This window comes from Antennarius striatus, chromosome 17 (assembly GCF_040054535.1).
Source record: "Antennarius striatus isolate MH-2024 chromosome 17, ASM4005453v1, whole genome shotgun sequence".
Classification (NCBI taxonomy): Eukaryota; Metazoa; Chordata; class Actinopteri; order Lophiiformes; family Antennariidae; genus Antennarius; species Antennarius striatus.
In genome coordinates, this window is record NC_090792.1 from 8,417,844 (window position 1) to 8,443,170 (window position 25,327).

The 25,327-nt window shown below is 39.4% G+C and overlaps 2 protein-coding genes across 6 annotated transcripts in view; both read left to right on the forward strand.

Annotated features, from left to right (window-relative positions):
* Positions 1-284: 284 nt before the first annotated feature.
* Positions 285-2,367, forward strand: cln8 (CLN8 transmembrane ER and ERGIC protein). Of its 4 annotated transcripts, none has more exons than XM_068339653.1 (3): positions 285-340; positions 872-1,478; positions 1,838-2,367. In XM_068339653.1, exons 2-3 carry the CDS (start codon positions 951-953, stop codon positions 2,162-2,164), a joined length of 855 nt encoding a protein of 284 aa, XP_068195754.1. In that variant the 5' UTR covers positions 285-340; positions 872-950; the 3' UTR covers positions 2,165-2,367. The 4 variants fall into 4 exon arrangements, with proteins under 4 accessions (XP_068195754.1, XP_068195755.1, XP_068195756.1 ...); XM_068339654.1 differs by having other exon boundaries at positions 875-1,478; XM_068339655.1 differs by having other exon boundaries at positions 311-403.
* Positions 2,368-2,506: 139 nt separating this feature from the next.
* arhgef10 (Rho guanine nucleotide exchange factor (GEF) 10) overlaps positions 2,507-25,327 on the forward strand; it is a 49,855-nt gene continuing 27,034 nt past the window's right edge. Inside the window, exons 1-15 of one of the 2 annotated variants that reach the window (XM_068339651.1) lie at positions 2,507-4,406; positions 11,380-11,486; positions 15,631-16,026; positions 17,179-17,523; positions 18,937-18,973; positions 19,225-19,313; positions 19,594-19,650; positions 20,137-20,324; positions 21,073-21,189; positions 21,788-21,899; positions 22,032-22,144; positions 22,234-22,311; positions 22,389-22,568; positions 23,908-24,024; positions 25,043-25,135. In XM_068339651.1, the coding sequence (XP_068195752.1) occupies positions 11,450-11,486; positions 15,631-16,026; positions 17,179-17,523; positions 18,937-18,973; positions 19,225-19,313; positions 19,594-19,650; positions 20,137-20,324; positions 21,073-21,189; positions 21,788-21,899; positions 22,032-22,144; positions 22,234-22,311; positions 22,389-22,568; positions 23,908-24,024; positions 25,043-25,135 (1,959 nt within the window). In that variant the 5' untranslated portion in view covers positions 2,507-4,406; positions 11,380-11,449. The remainder of the gene's footprint in view (positions 4,407-11,379; positions 11,487-15,630; positions 16,027-17,178; positions 17,524-18,936; positions 18,974-19,224; positions 19,314-19,593; positions 19,651-20,136; positions 20,325-21,072; positions 21,190-21,787; positions 21,900-22,031; positions 22,145-22,233; positions 22,312-22,388; positions 22,569-23,907; positions 24,025-25,042; positions 25,136-25,327) is intronic. The other variant, XM_068339652.1, reaches the window with a different exon arrangement.

Consider the following 25,327-nt stretch of genomic DNA (forward strand, 5'->3'; position numbering starts at 1 on the left):
GCTGGTAGACTTCAGTATTTGAAGCTTGTTATATCTGTATTCTTTGTATGGTGCCTGGCAAATGTACCTTATTTGGTACACTCGTACTTGTACCTACCGCGTTATGTTGACATTTACACGTTACGCGTGAGTCAGACGTTCCAAGACAAATAACAGGGAGGTCACCACGAAATGAACAGCTGCATTGGCCAATGGGATATTCAGTAGCTTGAATGGGGCGGTACTTCCGGTGTGAACACCACATGACTAAATAGAAATCGCGTGATGTTAAACTTCCTGCTCTAGCTTGATTCGTCATAACCTGTGAGACTCTTGCTCACGTTGGATGTTCCTCGGAATGGTATGTTCTGAATGTTGCTAGGTCGAATATTAGAAATTTTCCGCTAGACCTGTTAGCTAGTAGGTGAGTCAACTCCACCTTTTGTTGTCGTTTATTCTATTTCTTAAATTTACAGCACACGTACTGTGTATTGAGGTTGAATCTGACATCGCTTTGCTAAATAACTTTGCTCTTATCATAAACGTTTACAGTCTGAACGTTCATGATCACAATTGTCACATTTATTTGATGTGCAACTTCTAAATTTTACGGAGTTCCTACCGACAAAAATATCTCAGAAGCGTTTTAGCTCAAATCGCGAAACGGGGTACATTTCCATTTAATAGCTGAAAACAAACTAGTGGGTGCTTCGTGAACCTGTGACTTATTTAATTGTCAAGTGTTAGTACTATAACTTTTGCAGCATTACATATTTTCCGAGGCTTTACCCTCCCTTAGGCCAACCTCTCAAATATTTTTTCGTGTCCATGAAAAACGTTACAGAAATAGAATTATTGTGTTCCATGAATCACATGCTTCTTTTTTCTTCAGCAGGTGACGCCATGCGTCTTCCACCTCCTGCTTTAGACGAGCCCTTCCTTCACTGAGCCACTATCCTACTCCCAACACCATGCAGACCACTCGTCTTTCCCAGCCCAGTGCGGAATACTTTTCATGGGACTACCGCCTCCATCTTATCTGCCTGGGCTGGGCCTTCTATGCTGCAGTATTTCTCCTCTCCCACATCCTGTCTGTCGTTCTGTCCCGCACCTACAAATCCTTACTAACGAAGGAGAAGGTTTTCTGGAACCTTGCAGCAACGCGGGCAGTGTTTGGCATCCAGAGCACAGTAGCTGGACTCAGAGCCCTGATGGGTGACACCGTGCTTACCACAGACAGAGTGACAGGTCAAGAGGACTGGTCATGGTTCAATATTCTCACAGCCACGGGTTTCTTTGTTTTTGAGAATTTATCTTTTCATACTTCCAATATGATATTTAGGTCCTTTGACATCAAATTGGCGACACACCATTTCTTTGCCCTGATGGGTTATGCAGGGTTGGTTGTGTGTGATTCCGTTGGCCACTATGTGCCAATGATAATACTGCTGCTGGAGATGAGCACACCATTCACATGTATATCCTGGGTGTTACTGAAGGTAGGCGGCTTTCTGTGTTTTGAGTTAAACTGCCTGTTGTAATTTTGCTTGTTGTATACCTGCACCTGTTTTCTTTCCTTGGTCACTTTGCAGTTACCAAAGAGTAGTTTGGTATGAGCAGTGTTCTTTGATGGTTCTCGGTTGGTCATCAGATTCTTGTAAGTCAGCATAGAAGTTACCAGAAACAAGCAGTCCCAAATTTGGCCTGTGCACCATGGGCAGTAGATTTTATTAGAAAAAGGAAGTTATTTGGAAAAAAAAAAAACGATGAGCAACTGAAACTTTCTCAGTTCGGTAAAAAGCAAGGCATATTTTAGTAAAGACCATGTCATCATTTTGTCTTTCTTCTTCTGCAACAGGCTGGCTTGTCAAGCACCAAGTTTTGGAGAGCCAACCAGTGGATGATGATCCATGCTTTCCACTGTCGTATGGTTATCACCTACTACGTTTGGTGGTTTCTGTGGAACCACTGGAAAGAGATGAGAAACCATGTTGCCCTGCCCTTAGGTGTGCTTTTCTTCACTGGCCTTGCTTTGCTCACATTTATCATCAACCCCATCTGGACACACAAGAAGACCATGCAGCTCTTTAAACCAGTGGACTGGAACTTTATCAATAGGCCAGTAATTGCAAACGGTACCACACAAGGTCAATCTGAAGAATCTTTCAAACCACACACCAGCTGAGATGTTCCAAGGATCTCCCTTTTTCTATCTAAATCGTATTTGATTCAGTCTTTTTTCAACAGAGTATCTGCAGTATTTATTTCAGCTTTTTATATGCAGGAGTGGTTCTGAGTTGAAGGATGGTGAAATGTATTCCACATTTATTTTCTTCAACTTCACAATGTTGGGACATTAAGAGTAAACTGCTTTCAAATCACATTTTTTTTAAAAATATGCAAATTTGCAGAGCACATTGACTGTATTTAGAGAGTCACGTACTGTCATTCTTGAGCATATTGCATTATACGCCACTCCATTGTCAACTATTGTCGGTTTTTTGTCAATTGCTGGTAAACATTCTACTTGGGAAATTTAAAATGAAGAGACAGGACTGCTTATGTTCTTTCCCCATAGTCATCAAACAACCAGCAGGCTTTGTCATACGTGGAGCCATTGTTTCTTGTACAATAGTGGTTATTCTGCAGTGATTGTGGAGTATATGCAGGAAAATTGGTTTTATACATTGAAGTTTATTAGATCAGTCTATTCATCAGGCACAATGGTGTTGGACTGCGAATCCACTTCCAGTTAAGGGAATATGTATTGTGGTTGTGAAAGAATCTAACAGTATCTTCATTGTTGAAGGACAAAAGCTCAGGACTGGTAGACTCCACAAAGTGTTTTTTGTATTAAATACAAATATAATCTAACAAAATTGAAACGAGGATTACCGAGCAACATTCAGATGCCAATTGCATTACTTTTATTCATATGTCGTGACTCAAGTACAGTATTATTTCTAACGGCTTTATTTGTGTGTTGAGTTTTAGTGTTTTTCAATTAATGGCTGACCTTCTGCACATGTTGGCATTGTGTTTTTGGTCCATTACTTACACCTCACGTGTGTTTTTTTTGTTACAGCTATAATGCAGGTTTTCAGATTCCAGTGTTCAGTGTGTTGCCAATGTAAAAGCATCACCACTGTAGTCGTGGTTATATATTTTGTAGCATATACAATATGAGTTTTATTTTATTTAAACATTTTATTTCACTGTCATTCTGTTGAGATTTTGCTTCTTGAATTTTCATTTACAGTAATGTGTTGAACTATGGTATGCTTTCTCAAATCTCTGAAAGGTTGGCAAATGTAAGAAGAATTGTTGATAACTCCTAAAAATTACAGATAACTTATCCCAGTCATTAAAAGGTTTCAGAGTGACTAATTATATTACACTGTGTACTACTTTTGTGTACTTCTACTTTTGTGTACATCATACTACAGTGAATGGCTTAATAAATAGGGCAAAGAAAGTAGTTGTTGCATTTCATTTTGTTTTTTGTTTAATATATAAATTAATACTTTGACATTCAACTGTAAATATGATGCCTCATAAATGTCATCAGATAAGTGATTAATATTAGTTAGATATTAACTTAGCATTAGGGTGTTATTGAAATTGGATTAACAATCAGATCACAGATAATTCTCTAGGTTCTGATTATTTCACACTATTTTGTTTGTTTAGAGAAATTCATTACTTTGGCTCATAATATATTTTAAATACAGTTCACGGTACAGCGTCGTGGATTTTATATTGTTGGTTTATTTAAGGCTGTGTAATAAAACATTTACCTGTAGGTGGCAGTAGAGGAATATGTGCTTCCAGTTCTCATCTAACAAAGTAATGACTTGTAGAAGTAAATTTATATTTTAATTAAAACTAGATTTCCTCTCAAGTTATGTTTTCAATTAGCCTGAGTGAAATGAAAATTTGAATGGTGATTCTTGTATGAAGAAAATTCCTTAAAAATCGATGTACAGTGTCGTTTTATCATTTTTAAATGCTTTGTTTTCCAGGCGTTATGCACAGATGTCTCCTTTTCTTTACTACTGTGATTCCAGACACCTTGAATCCACCATTCCCACACAGATGTTCAGACAGGAGCCACCTCACACGTCACGTGATCAGTTCTAGGACTCTACTAAGAAGACCAGGGAAACTCGAGTGACGTTTTCAACAGCCAATTAGGTCTTGCCGGGGTCGAGCTATCAGCCAATCGGCTACTGAGAGAAGGTGAAGAGATTTTCGAGGATGGAGTCAACTTGCATCGGAGGGTGTCGGATTAAAGGGGACAGACCGGGAGGAATGTGTGTGTTTTAATGAGACTATAGTCGTTTTTACATCAAAAATGTGTAACGTGTAGTAATTACATCGCATCACAGCGAAGCTAAACTGCAATTCTGGGAAAAGTTATGAAAATGGTGAGTTGAAGACTTTTCGAAGTTTTGTGACACTTTTTAATATCCCCAACATTTTACTGTTTCGTCTATTTAAGCGTTAGCGTTAAAGTTAAGATCGATATTTGACCACAAATCATATTAAGTGTATACTTTGTGTATTATAATGATACTAGTGTGGTTTTGCTTAAAACAGTTTATCTGCAGTAGGACGTGGCGCCTCGAATAACTTTTCCAAGTCACCAATATTGTCAACTCATTTGACTATGTACTTTAGAGAAAGCACTACGACTTAATTTTCTCGACGCATGTATGTTAACATAACTTATAATAATTAATGCGTCATAATAAAGAATAATTTAGAATAATCAAAATGTCTCCGATGCACCATTTCTCCTTGTTTTAGTTGAACTGCAATTGAAAATGACTCCAACAACCATCTTTAGGCATTACCTATGATACCCAACATTTTGTGAATGGCTGAACTATTTTCTGAACACGTCAATCTGTGTCTCCAGGATGCCAATGCAGGTGTAGTACACTGTTTAGCCTTCATACGACTGAAGGCATGAGTGTTGACATCTTGATAGCAATAACTTAATATAAAATACACATTGAAAATTAAAATCATCCCTGTAAAGCTGAATTCTCACCTAAAGTTAAATGATGTCTTTCTTGGCTGCAGCAGCAAGCCTGACTACAATGTAGTCATGCATAGCATTCCACGGGCCAGCAATGAACAGTTTCAGTCAACTGGAAGACACATCTGAACTGTTTCCCTCTTGTTAGGTGCCTTTCTGTTTGTCCAAGACAGGAATCAGGAAAATTAACCAAGTTTACTAAGACTGGTTAATATACAGGGGTTTGTGTAGATCTTCACTTGTATTATCTGGTGTCATGCCTGACCAATTTCACCAAAACATGTGCAAGATGGGGTATTGTAGGGGATCACACTTACATGCATGCACACAAAATTCTCAACTGGTTATTTGTTTTGCAAACACAGTGGCGTAGCTGCAAATACAGATTCTTAATACCGCCCTCACATTGTAATGGGACCTAGCAAGAGCTGCTCATATTCACTGCCGTTTCCCAATGTAAGCACTAGTGATAGCCAAGCAGACATAGGTATAAGAACTATATTTTGTATTTGACCTGGAAACATGGAGCCAACTGCAGTAACATCTCCTGACATGTATTGTTAAAGGCAGATGCAGCTCAGAGAAGAGATTACCTGATGAAGTATGCAAACTTTGACATGTCAGTAACTCTGCTCTCTTAGCATCTCATGGAAATTCCTTCTGCTTACCATGACTAAAGATAGGATGTCACAGTATACAGTGGTTGAGCAGAGGGGCGTGCTATTCATTTTTCAGATGACAGTGTTCAGCCACAACCAAGGAACCACTGAGATAGAGCAGAGGCTGACAACATAATTGAGAAACAGCTGGAAAAAAAAGGTCACTCTGTAGGTGGATGTGTGGAATTTCCCAGCAGTTGGGTACATGTGTTAGATAATTATATAGCATTTATTTTTCTTTAGTGAACACATATGCAGAGAGCGTAGGGTGTAGTACTTGCGAGTTATATAATCCGATATTTAATACCATATCATTGGAGCTTTCTTCTCCTAGTTAATGCTTTAAATGAAAAGAGGCATTTTGTGCCCCAGATTCATGCATTCATCCAAAAATTAATGATTTTTATTTAGATATGTAATTCTGTAGTTATCCAGTTTCTAATTGTTTGTTACTGTTATGCTGCAAGTAGCCTTTATACGTTGTATTGTCATCTGCAGCTTTATCTCCATCACTTTTGTTATTCTAGCTTTCTCAGCATGTACCTGAACCCTAACTCTCTTGCATTTCCATCACGCTTTGTGATGATCGGCTGGTTGTGTCCAAATGTTAACTGCCACATTTTTTTTGTGTTTTTTATCTCTTTCCACGGAGAAATATGGAGAAAAAAATGCACAGAAACATAAAACACGCGTTTTATCCCTTAATGATCCTAAGTGTCCTCTAGAGACGCACCTGCCTGTCTCAGTCTATGTCTCTGTTTAATTTCAAAAGAAATTTAAAAATATGATGTCCATCTTTTTTTGCAGCCCAAACTTTATAAAATGCTCGTTATTGGACTTGTTTCTTTGTTAGTGTTAGGTCTGAAACTCATGCCATCATCTAACAGAAATGTTTGTGAAAATGGTAGAACCAGTTTTCACATTTCTGGGGCTCAAAGACATCCATGTTTCTGTGTGGTATATCCAAAATAATACTAGGATTTTGATTTTTCTATTTTATTTATATATATTTTTAGGGTATCAGTGACATTTGTCCTTACTCAAAATCTGCCATTGTGTGTGGCACTGATGCCCATCGCTCTGCCTACCAGGCAGCAATGGGGTAGTGGAGATTCTCTGTTTTTGTCTTGTCTAAAGTAATTATTCCTATTTAAATATAGTGAGAGCCTAAATCGAGTCTACAAACCTCTTAAATGTCTTATCCCTTCCTCACTACAATGTTGATAATGTTTTTCTGGGGACATGTTGGACTACCACAGCCTTGGCCTGGTTCACTGTGAGGGTGGGGACCAGTTTCACATATGTTACAGCCCCAGCCTGTAATTTTATTAAAGTATTTCCCAACCTAGAATCTACCTCCATGTGGGCAATGTAAACATACACATTATGGTAATGTGAAAGTAAGTAGTTTCACAAATTTCTCTGGTTCTTTTGAATATTCAGTGTTTTGAGGCTCGGCTGTTCCGGTGGATCTGCTGGTGGTGCTAAAGCATGCAGACACAACTGTAGGAACATCATGATATGTACATAAGGAAGACTGTTTTCTGTCTGTAATTTATTTTGTTATTTTCTATTTCAAATTTTTCTTTTGAGATCTATTCAAGAATTTTAACAGTAAGGATTAGGGAATCAGAATTTCACTCTGTTAGAAGTCAGCAAGATTGTGTGCTTCACCTACCATTCTGAGCTCAGGCTGGATGGTGAAGCATTTTGTGTTATCAAGGTTTTTGGTCCAGTTAAAGGTTAGAGGTTTTGATTGGAGTTGAATTGAAGTGACTGGTTGCTACCTGGGTTAGTGGATGCACATGCCACCACCATGTTGTTTACAGGCCAAAGAAATGAGCTATTCAGGTAGAGTATGGATGGTAAAGAAAATGCAATCCCTGACACTAACTGAATGAGTGCTGTGCTGAATCTCAACATTTCACAATTAATAGTGTGGTCACTGAGGTCGATATTTTTCACGGATGCTGATTTTCAATTTTTGTTAGGACTGACTGATGGTAGACGTTTGCCAGATCATCTTAATCTATTAAACAAACGTGCATGTGTTACTTAAATCTAAAATCTCCCCAGAGCTGGAGAATGAGTGATGTTGTCTTTGCTTGGTAAGTGTTAAATAAAGGTGTCATAACGCACTGTTTTAATTGCAGTGAGCATTTATGTTTGTTTTTCCACCAGTAAAATGTGTCCTTCAGTCTGGACAGGATGGGCAGAGGTACCTTTTCCTTTTTAGAGTGCTACAGTGCAGCAAGCTGCCCTGTCCTCCCATGAACTCCATAAGTACATGCCCATAATTTGTTAAACCAGTCCGTCTTCTCTTTGTTATTCTGAGATTTGTTGGTCCATGCCTGCTACTGTAATTTTGGCCGTGGAAGAACGTTGGGACACATGGCTTCGTAAAACATTCAGCCAGGGAGTTGCAAAGCCAAAAGCAGTCACAGCATACCACCAGTCCCTCCTTTTCCTGCTCCTCTTCTACAGCATACCACCAGTCCCTCCTTCTCCTGCTCCTCTTCTCCAGGCCTTTGTATATGACTTTCAGCCTGTGTTTGGAATGCCACTTGTCATTAAGTGCACTCCAGAAAACTACACAAGAATCAAGCCAATCTAACCTTAACACTCACAAATCCTTGAGTATAATGTAGAAATTCAAAATTAATGTTTGACTGATATCTTGATGCCATCTGTTACAGTTTTGGGTGCGTAAAACATGTTGAAAAAGATTTTTATTAATTTTGCAAGAAACCTATGGTTAAAAATATGGAGAAAATAAAAATAGTCTAGTCTGTCAAGTTCCATCACATTTTTATTCCTGTATTTAGACATATGATACTCATAGAATCCTTTTGTCCAAGTATAAAATGTTGTAAAATGTAGTCAGTGTGCAATATTGTAGTGTAATGCTGTATAAAGTAGCAAAATTCTGAATTTTGGAAATTTGCATAAACTTTGCAAATGACATGTTAATTGGCACCTCATAGACAGCTTTCAGATTTTCATAGAATTTAGGTAATGTTTTATCCTGGAGATTATGGATTATATTAACAATGACTCACGCTCGAAGGTTGTATGTGCATGTTTGTGCTAATTGTCAGTGTGTGTTCTTGAACATTTGTTATTAGGAAGACATAGGTGAGCAAATTGTCAGCATTATACCAGCAGACCAGATTACTGTTTTCCTGTCTGCAGAATGCAACTCTGCCTCCCCGGCATGTAACGGCATGCTAAGCTGAGACTGTCATCAACTACATGGTTGATTTTACCTCCATGGTGCTTCTGCTCTGCCCTCAATCATCACCTTCAGTTTAAAGGACTCTTTGGTACACTTTTAACCGAGAGTAGATTTCCAAAGCTGTTATAAATAAATTCTTAGTAAAAATGCACTAACGTGTTACTGTCAGTGCTGCAGATAGGCAGCTTGGTAACAAATGCTTCAGATGAAAGACGATTATTTAGCTGGTCTTGTTCAAATAATGAGTTGGGTGCTTGTATGGTTTTACACAAATTTGAAGTCATGTAGCTCCACCGGTCATTCTGGATGCAGTTTTTAGAAACGTGTATTTGGTTTGTTTGTTTTTTGTTTTTTTAAAAGCCAGTGAAAAAATCTAAACAATTGTAATAACAAGGGAGAGAATTGCAGGTATTTGCCGAGTGGTTTCAAAGCTGGGTATGAGAAGCACTTTCCCTCTTGACTTAAATTGAGACAAGACAGTCAAACAGTTATTGTTTATTTTTTATTTTTTAAACGTATATACAAACTGAAATGTTATAAGTAGATATTTTACTCAGATAACTTTTATTCTTAATCTTTTGTTCTGCCTCAGCATCAAAAAGGGCACACCTGAATATTTCACCTTGTCTCCCCCATTTCCTCCCACTTCCTGCTGTCCTACAAAACAAACAATGTGTTTGAAGGAGGAAATGAGTCATCCTCAACAGCTCATGTCAGGGGTAGACTGCTAGTCGTTGTGTCATTCAGTTTATAACCTTACGTCTCATGTTGCTACCCATTTTGCGGATCATTCTTTCAGGCCTTGCAGCATATAACTTAAAGAAAACATCATAGCTCCAACATCATAGCTTCCTCTGAGTGTCCCTTTGCATTCTCCTTTATTTCTCCTCAGGCTAGGCTAACTCCACCTGCATGTTGGCATTAGCATATTTATCAGCTGTACCGTTTTCAGCAGACACTGGCCCTGTGTTCATGTCTACTGTTCTGGCCTTTTGCCAGAAGAATCAGATGGCGGACAAAGAATCAGAGGATTTGCCATTATTTGTAGACAAAACAAGCCTTGAGACTTTGAGAGTGACTGATCTTTTACATTAGGTATCTTGCAGCTTTATGGCACAGACTTGAATTAGCCAGAAGTACACTTGTATTGTATGCTGCTCCGAACTAGAGACTGAACTGGAGACATTGCATTGATATAGTGTTAACAATCTGAATCTGAATAGTGAAAGGCATACATGCCACAACAATTGCTGCTTTATGCTACGGCATGATGTCATGAATCTGTTCTTGCGGGTACTGCAAGCTGAAGTCTGGAAATAGCACCGCTTTTCTCGAAGAAGCATTTGATGGAAACTATCACCTCTGGATACAATTTGAACCTCATTGTATAAAGAAATAGTGCCGCTGAGGAATGTAGTGTTTCTCATGCCTATGCAGGTCCAAAGGTCTCTCCTGTCTCAGCATGCTAATGACATCTCCCTAGGACAAACTCTGTGGCTGCTATTAAGTCAAAACCTCACCTACCTTTTTTTCTTTTAATGCTCACACATCCTATAGTTGATATTATTATATTTCACAGTGCATGTTGAGTCCAATCTGTAAATAGAGTGTCGCAACCTAGGAAAACCTATAATAACTGCCATCAAGAATGAGAATGACAATCAAGTATGACAATAGATTCATCCCTGACTTCACCAAAAATACACTTCCAAGAACACAAACTGTTGATGCTGTACTTATGTTTAAATGTTTGACCTATATTGTTGTGCTAGCAACATGTCTAGGGCGTACCTCCCCTCTCGCCTGCTGGGATGGGCTCCAACATCACTTGTGATCAGCATGATGGGAAATTAATGGATCGATGGACATGATTGAACAGAATTGTTCATTTTGATAAGTTGCATAGTGTAAAAACATATGTTTGTAATTGATCCACTTTGAATAGTTATCATCCAATATACCACCAAAATCTGAATTACATATGACATTATGACAATATGACACCACAGTGAGATCACAGGGTGGGGCCAAAGATTACAATGGGGAACAATTCACTTAGATTTAGTTGATTTACATTAATTACATTGGACTGCCAATAATAAACATGAAAATGTTGTGTACACATCAACAGCAGATGGTGTCAACATTCCTCAAGAGCACAGAGATTATTTTGTTTCCATTTGTTCGTTCATTTGTCTGAATTAGCTGTGGATCAGATTCTCCTGTTAACACAATGTGTACCAGACCGTGACCACAATGCGCATCACACTCCACTGCCGATAAAGCTCTGCTGTGATTGAGTTACAGGGAATAATACGTGTGGCTTGCCTTTGTGAGACTAGATAATATTAAGTACCTTGCTATTCCAAAGTATTTAAGTATTCTTTTGGTGTAAATAATTCAAAAAGATACCTGCAAAAACTTAGTCTTTTAACATCAATAATATTGTCTGTTCCCTTCAGGAATGTTCGTGGGAGTAGGCAGTCACCTTCATGCGGACTGACGAACTTGTGCAGGAGAAGATCAGCAAGCATGGACGGGGAAGACTTTCCTCCCCCACCTCCTGAAAGTAAAGGCAACAAAGCTTTGTCTCTCATACATGCCATGCACTGCCTCCACTAATAACTAGTCTAATTTACAAAACATGATTGATAGAAAAACATCTGAGACTGAAATAATCTATTGAGAGCTGTTTGGACATTTTGAGGTGCTATTGGGCCAGATTCTGTTGAAAGAGTTGTTCTAGTCATGCATATGTTTTGTGGTGTTATTTTAATGGAATAATTCAGTGATAGATTTAAAGTATTATTTGCTAACTTCTGTTGGCCATGTCATTGTGGTATCACTTCCTGAGAGGCTGGTGAAATCTGGAGTGTGCGATAACCAAAGGATTCTTCTCTTCCACTTCTCCACTGCTGTAGAGTGCGTGGGATGAAGAACAAGGGAGCAAGAAGGGTAAAATATGCTGTGGTGCTGTGAATACCAGACAGTGTGCCTCAGTATTAGGCCGAAGAGTGCAGTAACTGCACACACACACACACACACACACACACACAAACACACACAAACACACTGCCTCTGGGGTTACACACAATCCAGAGAAATACTTAGCCTCCAGCTGGCCAGTCACTTGCTTTGTTGCCGGGGTAATGCCGATGACGATTGTAACTCGGTGACTCATTTCAGCAGACTGTAATGAGGCAGAGTTGATGTGAGTCAGAACAGAAACCATTTGTAATTATGAATTGACAATGAATCCATGATCTCGTACTTCACACGGGTATTCAAAGAATCCTCCAAGGCATTGATGCCTTTTTTGTCAGCATTATGGTATGATAGTAGTTTGGAAGGACAGATGTTCTTCACATGACTGGATAAGGATTCTAAGTGTGTAAATGTTTTCTTTTACTGTAAAGTAAGCTCATGGTCATAAATAAAATGCAGGCTTACTCACCCACTCAGCTATCAATGTTCATCAACGCTCTAGCTATCTAACTGTCCATCAAAGCTAAAAAATAAAGAAAAACATCTCCTTCAGTGAGGCTCATGGGGGTACATCGTCAGGGATCATCCATGAGATGACAGTCATTGTTTGCTCCACAGGCCAACGCGATACATAGTTCATCTGCTGATAGAAGATGACTTTGATTATCGAGCTGTGAGCCTTCTTCTACTGGTGTTGTGCTGGGACTCAAGATCAGATTAATCCTGGTTTGAGCTGAATTGGAATTGTATCTCATTTCGTTGTTTTCCTCTTTGTGATGATTGTAGCGTGTTTCTGTTGTTTACCTGAATGCAGCGTGTTCTCATGTTGATAATGTTCGCAGACAGCTTGTAGCTTTATGTTTATGATTTAATTATTATACAAACAAAAATCATTGGCCATCATTAACATTCATCAGGGCAATAATTGGCATGCATTATCAATGTACTTTCCACCGTCCTGGAGTACTGTGGCTATTAGTTGGCCAGCTGTGCTTTATCTCTGTGTCTCACACCATTCATTATCTCACAGATGGAAAAAGACAGATAGCATCTCTTTTTCCAGGGTTGTTCATTGCCATTCTCTTCACATGCTCTTGAAGTCGTGTGCAGATGGACAGGGGGTCACACTTCTGACCTGGAGCATTAGTCACAGACTGTTCCCCGACAAACCGACTACAGTGTGGAACAACCACCTGTCAAAGCCTGAGGGAATCGTAAGGGATTTACTGTTGTGTTCATGGCTGTGAGATACTTCAAAGTTATTGGGGAGTTTCTTTGAGTTAAAGTTTACTTAGTCATTATCAGTGGACTGCTCAAGCCTGGAGGATTAACATAGTGTGTCCCAACAGCCGGCTGATTTCCACTGATGGTAATTGTCTCTGAGGAGTAACGTTGTCATCTGAACTTTAAATGGCCACAACAGAATCAGGCAAAAAGAACACTTGCAATATTGTGGAAGCAAACCGTGTCTAAAAGAGAGTATGATGAAGGCTCATAGTCGAAACGCGTAAGCGTTCATTTTTGGTGTGTGCCAAAATAAAAAAGTGGAAATGTGAGTACTTTGTCCTCCCTGGATTAATTTTTTAGATGTGCTACCTTTTGGGAATTTATTCCTATTTTTGATAGTTAATTATTTGGTCTAGCACTCTATTGTAAAAACACATAGTTGATGCGCAACCTCTTTTTTTCTTATTTAGAGAAGTTGTAGCCTCCGTGTTACAAGCAGTGCCACGTGCTTACACAGGAGTTTATCTGGGAACTAGGCAATGGGTGGCTGGGGGCAGTCAAAACACCAAAACCCAAGATCGAACCAGGGACCTTTAGATTTTCAGTCTAAGGTGAGATATTTCAGCTGTTGAGGAAACAGTGGACATATGATCTTCATGAACTGGTGAACACATGGAAAATCCAGGCTATAAGCACAGAGTACTAGAATGTAAGCTGATGCAATCAGCGGGAATGAAAGTGTTCCAAAAGAATTTGAGTTAGGCGTTAAATAACACTGAGGTGAAAGTGCCCTCCTTTTTTTAATGTTTTCATTGCTTCCCTTTTTTGTTCAGCCCTTTGGGCCAAAAGGTTTATGCTGTATGAGGAGTTGATTATTTCAATCTTTTTACTCTTTTGCTCTTTAACTGAACTTCGTACATGACTGCAGCTGTTAGATGGAATACACCAGTCAGACTGTACTAGTGACTGAAGGGAGTAACAGCTCTCTTTCCTGCCAGCCTAATTTCAGTGTGGAAACTGGAAAGATATTTGTTGTTCCTTTCCTGTCTGCTGCCAAGTGACTGCTCTGATGTGAACATGTTGCCTTTGAAAACTAACTAAAATCTTGCAGCTCTGCCCTAATTTGTCTCTGCTATCAAGTTGTATATGTTCTTTTTTTTTTTTTTTGAATGCAGATCCTTGATGTAAAAAATCTGGGGGAAAAACTTTGTAAGACCCACCCTTAATTATAAGTCTGTATGTGGCTTAGTCTTTTAACTTTTACTGCCCAAAGACTAAACCTGCCACCCACATTGTGTCTATTAATTGTCTCTAAAGGAATATTTGAATGACATGTGATTACTTAGTTCAACTTATGTTCAGCCAAACCCCCATAAGCATACAGAATGAAATCAGTCCCCAGCATGAGATCACAGATTTAGCATTCCGTTAATCTTGGATTACAGAATGTCCGTTTGTATGAAGGATTATCCACTTGTGTTATATTTAAAGTAAAAATTAGATTGGGAAACAAAGGGTGACACCAGTCAGCAACAAACAATTACAACTGATCTTATCAAGTCTGATTTGATTCTTTACTTGTGTTCCTGAATAGGATAATGTGTTTGATTCCTTCTGATATGACAGCACTGTAAACAGTAAAATCGGAATTTATGTGATTTCTCTCCCACTGAGCATTTGGTAATGGAGGACAAAGTCAAGTAAGAAGTATCAAAACAACTTCCAAATGGGGCGCACAATGTAGAAAATGTAATCAATAACTGGGAAAATCCTTCAAATAAATCCTATTCCTGCATTCTGAAATTTGGCCCAATGCCTCATGACTGTTTCCAGAGCAGCTAGTGCAACAAATTATTATCTTCACTGCATATTTAGTGATTTCCATGGTTGAGTTTTCTGTTAGTTCTGTTATCTGCTGTTCAACTGTTGCTTGTTGTCGATGTGATGTCACGGTACAGATCTGTTCACACTGATGTCAGATATGAGCCACATGGACGAATATCACCATTACAACAAGAAGTTCATAGAGAAAAAACATCAGCTAATAATTAAATTAATGTCACAAGGTCCTCACAGTAGCATATAAGACACAATATGTGAAACCATTACACTCCCACAGCCTCTTATCTATCATCTAAACCACCTATCAGAGACTGGGGGCGTGTCTGATGGAGTGTCAATCACTCAAGCTATGGCTTCTTTAGCTTGTGGAACACATACATCATTTTTTATGCTATGCTATTGTTAGCGTGTTCAGTGTAACAAGCTCCAGCCGTGTAGAGGTCCTTCATTGTGGCGCTGCTGCATAACCTCTGTGTGAAGAGGTTTCATCTCTCAACATACTTTTCATCTGTTAAATTAGTATAAACGATTTTCTCAATCCGGGTGACAAATCTCATTCCTACACGATATGTTATCATTTTTATCATGCCACCCAACTCTTCTGTCTGATATTCTGTAGCTCAGTGAGTAATCCATTACTCTGTCTGAACTGTTTCTAGTGTTGGCAGACGGTGTCAACTTTGCAGATGAAGATGAAGGGGAACCCTTCGACTTTGATGACACTGATGATGACATCCTTGAGGCTGACCAACCAACTCCTGCACCTCCATCTCCTCTGACCCCCAGCCGTAAGGATCCGAACCACGAGGCGTTGGTGTCCAGCCACCCAGAGGGGCATCTCCACAATCCCCCGGCACTTTCCACTGCACCCAACACAACTCCATCATCAGCAGACACAACAGTTGAACCAGTCAGGTCCTCCAACATATGTGCAGCGACAGAAGAAGGCAAGGGGACATCTTCTATTGAGGGGATTGATGACAAAGAGACAGATTTACCACCACCGCCTCCTCCCCCTTTCTTTGACGATGCAGAGACAGATGCTGGACAAACAGGTTTGAAGCCAAAAAACTTTTGTTGTTTAACATTGGGGAGTAAGATTTACTGAACACTAATTTAAGCTTTACTTGGTCAGAGGCTCCTCATCACAACACTTGTGTTTGCAAATTATGGCAAATATTGCTTTGAACTTGTCGGATAAGTTCTAACATAAACTCTAAATTCTCAGAATTCCTCCTCCTCCTTATGTTTGTGTATGTTATCTCTCATCCAGCCCCATCAACTCCTGCAAAGTGGGGCAGTCTGTCTCTCTCATGACACCTTGTATCTCTGGCTGCCTGGTGCTGGAGGTTGTCTGGATTTTATCACTGAAAACTCTGACAGCTGCAGCAGGCTGGGCTCTTTGTATGCAGGACCGGAACACAAACACATGCCTGTTGTTTGGATAATAATGAGAAACTACTCTGTCCTGACTTCTGTATCCTGAGCAGCTCAGAAAATCTCATTCAGAACAACCACTCTTAGGAAACATACCATCGCTCTGAAGCTCTTATGCTAAAAATATCTTCAAAAGGCTTTCAGGAATTTTTAAGCAAAAATGTTTTTTTCCAAGTCTAAACAAAGATTCTTCTACTGAGTCACCTGTTCAGATCACCAAAGCTGTCACACCCCAGATGTGTGACAGTTTTGGTGTTTCACACATGATCCTTAAGAAGCAAAGGGTGCAGTGTAACTTTGAACAGCTGTGGAGTCGGTTTAACCATTTATCCGACATGTCATAAAGAGATCCATTTGAAGCTGGTATTGCCAGACATATAATAGTAAGGCACTGATGAAAACATTAATATTATAAATGATTTGATGTTTTTTTGTTTTAAGTGTTACTTTGATAAAACTCTGGAGTTATTTGCTGTTCATAACCATTTTTAAGACCTAAGAATGGATGCAATAAAAACCATTTCTGAGAGAGACACTTGGAGAGGATTACTCACAAAATTTGTCTTTTTACATCAAATCTCTTTATTTGAGATTTGATGTAAAATTTTATTTCTGTAGTTTCAAACTGAGTACAACAAATTTATCATCATTACATTGTCAGAAGCAAACTGATGAGATTTTTTATAATGTGCTCCAGTGTTATTGTAATTATTGTGACTGACATGAAACTTGACCACAGTTATAGTGCTGTGATGCTTCCCCTTCTTTAGGCGGCGAGGGCCAGGAAGCATCCACTGATGATCCTCCCCCTCCTCAGACCGTCCCTAGGTCCCCCTCCAAGGGCAAAGTCAACCCCTACTCTGTAATAGACATAACTCCCCTTCAGCTGCAGCAGCTGGAACAGCACCATGGTCCCTCCATCTCTGCCTCCTCACCAGATGAGCTGAAGGAACAGGAAGGAGAAGCCCACAATGCCCACACCAGCCCTGTGGGCAGCACTTCAGGATACTCAGTCCCAGTGCCCTGTGGCTACGCGACCCCCTCCAGTGTTCCACTCATCACACCAGCTTACACCACGCCCATCATCATCCGACACCTCTCCATGGATGAGGACGGTAAAGTAGAGCCAGCAGCACTGGGAAATTCTCAGTTTTCAAAATAATGGAATAATATGAAGCTTTCAGATGGGAACTGATGATTTTCTGTGTGGAGTTTCTCTGACTTCCTCCCACCACCAAAATATGCAATATCCACCAATCACTGATGAAATGCTGGCTCCAAATTGCCCATAGGCACAAAGGTGACTGTGATTGGCTGTTTATCCCAGGCCTTATCCCACCTCTTGAGTAATGGTGGGATAAGGGATATGCTATACAGCACATTCGTGCAACAACGCTCGCAACTTCACCTCATCGCGGATTTTTAGTAGGCAGTCACGTGATACCGTGCTCGCATTCTATTGGCTGATGGTATCTGGAAGTGCGCTCTGTTCCGTGAGTCTCTGACTTCTGTGAGACACAAAAGGGCTTTAAACAGTCGATGACAGTTTGGGAAAAGGTAATACAGATAGAAGGTGGGTTAATATTAGTATGGGGAGGGTTCATAAACGGTTAAATTACAGTAAATAATAAGATAAATAGTTTGTCGTTCTATCGCGGAATTTGTTAATAGCGTGTGGTTCCTGGAACGCATTAGCCGCGAGGAAGGAGGGCACACTGTACCCCCACTAGGGTAAGTGGTGAAGAAAATTAATGAATGGATGAGTGACCTTAGAGGTGCTGTTAAACAGATGTGTTTTGATAGCAAAGCAGTAATTGTTTATCACTTTGAGCAACACTCTTAAACAATCCAGATTATACTTGCATACAAGGCCATGACACAGAAATGCAGTCTCAGCTCCATCCATCCCATGTCCTCGCTGTTTTCCTAAAGCCTTTCCACAAGGAAGTACTGACTAAATTTAGCTCTCCCCAAAGATCTGTGTTGGCTGTGAGGATTTTCCGGTTTTTCTGATTTCTAGCAGTAGTTGAGTCCAACTTGACTCTTATTACACTGTTATTACCTTACATTTGTCACAGCACCTTGAACTACTCAGATGTTTTTTCCTGAAAGTTGTGAAAACTTCATGTTTTTTTCTGTTTTTACTGGATGGGTGGATGTTTAGCTGGTTATCATATTTGCTGTGTCATGTCTGTTGTTAAATGTTAGAGTATAGTTACTTATGCCAGGTGAAATATGTGGAAGTACTTTTGTAAGAAAATAAACAACGATTCATGGTCACCCACTGAATGCTATCATCAGTGACACCTGGTGGGAAACACAGGAAATCACAAAAGTTTTTAATCCTGGCTCCAGCACGCTGCTTCATTGGACAATTGTTTGATGATTATGTCATTTGTTCAAACAAAAAACTGAAGCATCATTTTCTGTCCTTCTTTTTTCTTAGTTTTATGCTTCTGTGCTTGAATTGCTTCAACTGGAAATCTGTTGTTTTCCTGCTATAATTCTTTCTCTTTCTTCTCCATCAGTTACTGTAGTTGGGACTGGCAGCACTTCTGTTGACAGGTATGTCACACAGCACAGGTGTCATATCTCAAAAATATGTGTGTAAAGGATTCTCCCCACTTACAGTTAAGTTAGAGTTTCTAATCTATTAAAATTAAAATGACTACTGCTCTCATTTTAGTGGTAATAGATGGATTATTATGACTAAGGTACAGATTTGTATGAAATTATTATGTATTTGCATTATATGACAAAAAATGTACATTTTATTTGTATGTATGTCATAATTTTGTTTATTTGACTTTTTCAAGTGTTTTCAATGAAGTTTATCCACCAATCAGAGAGGAGGATGCTTTAGCTAAATGGGCGTCTGATCCTGCAAACACAGCATGGATGGAAAGTAAGGAATGATGTCTCTACATCCATTCCAGATGCTTGTAATGTACAATTTCCATGATAAAAATACTGCAGTTGTCTAAGTTGTGTGTACTTGCCTGGGCGCACACAGTGTATGCCTTCAGTTTTTCTTTTTGCATGAGGGAATTCTCAGACACTTCCTTCTCTGTTCTTTTGAGGAAGCAGACCCTTGTGTGTGATCTTCTATTAAACCACTCCCACATGACATCCTGTTTATTACATGATGTCAGAAATAATCCATTGATTATTACCTTATGCTTCAGATCCAGATGAGGTGATTTATGATGACGTGCCCAGAGAGAACTCTGACTCCAATACAGGTTTGACAAACATTGTTGTTTTCAAATTGCATAAATTCAGCGTTTCAGTTCTCGTCTGCAGTCTTACTGCTCACTTTCACTTCTCTTGTCTTATATCTGTGCTTTTTTAATATCTCTTTGTTTAAGTCCTGATTAATGATGTTACTTCAAATTACTTTTCTCTAGTTTCATTTGAGTTTGGAATTCGTTATACTATGTGTTTAGTTAATTTTATGAAGCTCATGATTTAAGTAAAATGGTAAAATAAACATTTTGTAAAACTAACAAAATGTTTGAAAAATCAAACACAAAATTAATGTAGTTCTGGATTCTTTCTCAGTAAAAATTGACCAGTTTTTGCTTTTTCAAGAGTTTCTGTTTCATTTCCTCTCTATTTGAATGCTGTGCATTGTTTTATTGTCAATCTGCAGAATTGATCTGCAGAACTTTTCAAATGTGGTGCAGCCAAATTAGATATTGTTGATAGACCAATTGTTTTTCATACAGATCCAGATGAGATGATCTATGATGATGTTGAACTCGGAGAAGAGGGTGGTGGCCACAGCTCCCTGGATAACGGCTGGAGCTCCAGCGAATTTGAAAGCTATGATGAAGCCAGTGATGGGGAGGGCCGGTCTGAGAATGGCCTGCCCCATGCCTTCATGAGAGGAAAACCCCCCCAAAGGAAAACCCATGTGAGTATAATAATCAACCTTACATTTACATTACAGCCAAATAATTCATTCGTTAATACATGTTCTGTTTGTGGGAAGAAGCAACAGTAATTGTCAAATGTAGTCAGATGTTTTGTGCTTTCCGTTCTACCGCCCACATATCCACATATGTGGCGCCAGAGGTCATGAACCAGTTGAAGGTTGAAATAAACCCTTTTATTTCTGTATCAATCATTCATTTTATTTTGTTCCTCCTGAGGTTTGGAGTTAACCTCTTTTCATTTTCATAAATATGGCTCTAATGGCCAAGAAACTAAGCAGATTAAAAAATCCGTAGACCTTGCTACAATTGTAATTTTAGTTAACATTTATGAAGTAATATGTTGAATTAATGTTTTTTTTAAATAAAGGGGAAAAGTTTAAAAGACATCAGACAAAATACAGCAACGATAAAACTGTTATTGTGGTTGAGTCACTGTCCGAATGTGTCACTGTTATTTTACGGTGGTGATTTTCCATTATGTCTGAGCATTTCTTAACATCCAACATTTCAACAGCATGTTTAAAAGAAAAAACAAAATCAAAGACACCATCTATAAACGTCCTTCCTCCCTCGATGCGCAGTTGAAGAGGGTTACATAAAAGGAAGTTCTTGGAGGAGCATAGAGCTGGTGATCCATAAAAGCATATCAAGCCTGAATGATCTTGCTCTGGCTCTGACATTCATTCCAAAAACATAACCAATAATGACTGCTTTGCTTTTGTTTAGCTTTCTGAAGATCTGTCACGCTTGAAAGAACACTATGAGAAAAAGATGAAAGATCTAATGGCAAATACAGTGGGAACGGTAGAGCTGCAGCAGCTAAAACAGAAACACGAGCAAAAGGTAAACTACCTGAGGCTCACTGCACGTGTCTGTGCTCGACAAAGTAGTCCCAACCTTTAACTTTAAGTCTACCTAAACACTCTGCGTGTCTCTTGTTGACTCGTTGCCCAGATCCTGCTGTGAATAACTTATGGTGATGGTAGCACTGGTGGTGGGTTTTCATCTAGTCCAGTTGTCTGCATTGTCTCACTGACCTGTTTCACTAAATGTTTAAGCATTGGAGGATGTGAAGCTTGGGATACAGTTGTTTTAAATTTTAAGGTAAACTGAGACACCAGCAGTTTACTTTGAGAATAGCACAATTTGCTTTCAAAACAACTAAAAAAAACTTGTGATTTTGAAATGTTAGAATGTGCAATTATTTTAGACTGATGTCCCAGTTACTGTTTCATCCTCTGGTCTTCTTGGGTCCTTTTTGTTTTTGAGCTGGATGTTTATTTTCATTTCCTAGTCTAACACTCCTTTTCCCACTTAGCTTAGTCTTCTTAACCATAGGTCTAGATAGGAATCTATACTTCATCTTGGGTTCAAATTCTCACCTGTGAAAAAATAAAACCAATGGTTTTATAGTTAATTGTGTATTTGTTTCTCATCAAAGATGCAAAAACTGGTAAAGGCAGCAAAGGAAGGTACCAAAGATGGCCTTGAGAAAACAAAAGCTGCCGTGAAGAAGGGACGCTCTTTCATCAAGACCAAGTCATTCTGTCACGGTACGACTTGCTCTTCTCTCTTGTTCTTCTACTAAAGCAGTGTTTCAGCGTTTTGTCCCTTTTCATTAACAATATGTTTGCGAAACGGTGTAATTTTTTTTTAGCTTTACTTTCTAATTTTTCTGTTTAAAGAGAGGAAGTCAGCTTGCTATGAGGATGAGGAGTCTGAACTCTTCATTGAGGTAGATTGTTTCAATGTTGAGCCAGTGCTATGTCCAGAGCCAGAGGGTCTTTCACAGCAACAGGTAATAACTTTTACAATTCAAATGTAAGGATTTGTTGTTAAAAACTGAGCTGTGGCCGCAGAACAATGGTTTGTTATTATCTTCTAAAGCTGGTGAGAAGATGTATATTGGGATCAATACTGGAGAGCGAGAAGAACTACCTTGATGCACTGAAGAGGATATTAGAGGTATGCAAGTGAAGCAGCACTAATTTCTAATGCTTTGAAGTGCTTGTTGTCACAGTGCACAATGTCTGATTCCTCAGCAATATGAGAAGCCCTTGTCCCAGATTGAACCGAGGCTGCTGAGTGACAGAAAACTAAAGATGACCTTCTATCGTGTGCGTGAGATCCTGCAATGCCACTTCCTGTTCCAGATCGCCCTGGCAAGCCGTGTGGCTGAGTGGGACAGCCTGGACATGATTGGGGATGTCTTTGTGGCATCGGTAAGCTGGGCCTGTAATTGTAAAGCATGTTACGACAAATTCCCTCCGTAGTAAATATGACTAAAGTATATTAGATGTGGTAACTGCGAATTACCTCAGTCCAGTTGTGTTTGGATCTGTTTTAGATCTGTGGCATTCAGGAAAATTACATACAGCAACTTTTCTTATTTTTAGAGTCTTACCTCAGTGAAATCAAAGACACATTCTTTTGCAGATACAGAAACCTGCCATCTATCCTTTTATAGTGTTTACTTCAAATTCCTCCTGATTATGTACACCTGGCAACTGGGCAAATAAAAGACATCATCTCCTCCATTCTTCTTCCAAATTTCCTTGTTTTTGTACAGAAACTGACCCCTAGCATGACATCAGAGAATCGATAAGACCATTTGAAGTCTGTTTGCTGGCCAGTCTCACCTATCAATCCTCATCCAATTATAAAGCAGCAGGACTTGAACAAAAAGACATTATACTAAAAATACTCCTTTGTATGTTTATAGAGTAATAATAATAAAATGCAGTCATGTTTAATCTGTAAAGAGTATCACGATTGTTCCTCCCTTGTCATTCATGTTTGGTTCTTTTTCCGCTCAATGAAATGAAAACCAAAAATGTGTATGATGTGGTCAACCAGTTTATGAAAGTGAGGAAGTGATTGTATGCTTTTCACGCTCTCATCTCTGATTTCTCTCTGCTCTTAGTTGGACTGTTAAAGTGTTCATGAATTATTTTGCTTATGCAGTCAGCTCAATTTTCTTTTAAATAACCTGGAAATGACAGAATTTACCTGAAGGCATTTGTCATATTTAGTAGGTGGAGATTGTAGTCTTGAAGTCACCCCTTGAACAACTACTTGACAGAGCCAAGGAAAGCCTCCCTTTTGAAATAAATATATCTTTACACTACCAAACAAAAAGTAACACCTTCAAAGTGTTCTATGCACTCCCAGCCTTGTTGAATTCTCCTTGTTATAGAAAACTACTCACTATAAAGACCTTGAGTGTATTAGTTTAATTTTTTAATAGCGCACAGGTAAGTGGGAAGAAGCTAACACCCAGCTGACTGCAGCTTAAAACTCCATCACTCAGTCAATCTTAGGTAACTGTATGGTAGAGTGACTTGTTTCTGTAATGTAGTCAAAACCAAAGCATTACGTGTGTAGGTAAAATAACTAGTGATGCTTCAACATTGCTGTATTTACAAACCTCACAGTCACACAAACAGAATGCTGTCGCTTCCACCACCATCTGCAGGATGATTGGTTTGATTCCAAATCATGGTATGCAATATTTTTTCTTGCTAGTTGTTAATGTGTTAAAACGCCTTTCTTTCTCAACAGTTTTCAAAATCCATGGTGCTTGATGCCTACAGTGAGTATGTGAACAACTTCAGCACTGCAATGGCAGTCGTGAGGAAGACTTGCGCCTCCAAACCTGGCTTTCTGGAGTTCCTCAAGGTTTGAGAAAGACACAAAAATTTCACTTATCTCTGTGTTCACAATTAAAATATTCCTTTGCATTCATGTAGTGAATTCATTCATATTCTGCATCGAATTTTGGAATCAGAAACATCTATACCAGGGGTCTCAAACTTTTTCCTATTAGGGTCACGTAACTTTTCCCCTCTCTGCTGGGGGGCTGGGGTCAAAATGTAACAGAAAAACTGTGACAATCGCAGGGGTGCCTAAATGTAAATATTTATTGTTTTCCAGAACCAAATATTAATAGCCCAATCTGGTTATTATGTCATTTGGGAGGGCGACATAGAAGTCAGCGAGACTGTCGTTCTTGAAGGCGTCTTTCAGAACATCTCACTTCTGTAACTCGGCCAAGTCAAACTGATCAGAAGGCTGGGCTTCATCGATGTCGGAAACAAAGGGGTTCTAGAAAAGACGGATTCTTTTGCATTAGCATGTAGTTCACAGAATCGCACATGGAACTCCGCCTTCAGCAATTCCAGTGCTTCCACACTCCTTTCAGCTGGGAACGGGACCACTGGGTTCCCTGCATAAAGGTTTTGGGTAGCAGGGAGATGGATGAAGTTGTCCTTTTTTACTTGTTCCAAAACCAGCGATAGTTTCACCTGAAATGAGTTTTCCCCTCTTAGCTGCAAGTTAAGGCTGTTCAGCATTTCTGTCACGTCCTGTTAAATATACAAGGTGCCATTTCTATCCTGGATCCATCAGCTGGGACCGTTTTGTTGGGGGGCATTTCTCTGTTACTGTTCAGGGGGCCGTGTCAAATGTGGAGGCGGGCCGCATCTGGTCCACGGGCCCTAGTTTGGGACCACTGATCTAGACCAATTCAATACAAGATGGATAGAAACGTTTGCCTTTCGAATTGCTAAAAACACTTCATTATGAAAAATGTTGATTTGCATATTACAGCTCTGCTCTGCTATCTGGTGCTGCTCATCTCATAGACCGGTCAGACTGGTTCCTGACCACACTGCAGTAACCTTTCTCTTGCACACAGCATCGACAAGAAACTAGCTGTGACCGAATCACTTTGTACGGCCTGATGATGAAACCTATCCAGAGGTTCCCTCAGTTCATTCTCCTTCTGCAGGTACAGTTAGATTACATTTTTGCTTCCTTACCAGACAGGAAAATGCAGACAGTGCTCTCCGTGCATTTACCAGCAGAGGGCGATCTATACAAGTGTATGAATTCAATTTTTTTTTTCAAATGAAGACTGCAAGAGGAGGTGAGGGAAATGCTTTCCTCAGATATCTTTTAATTCTGCCCTGGACTATTTACT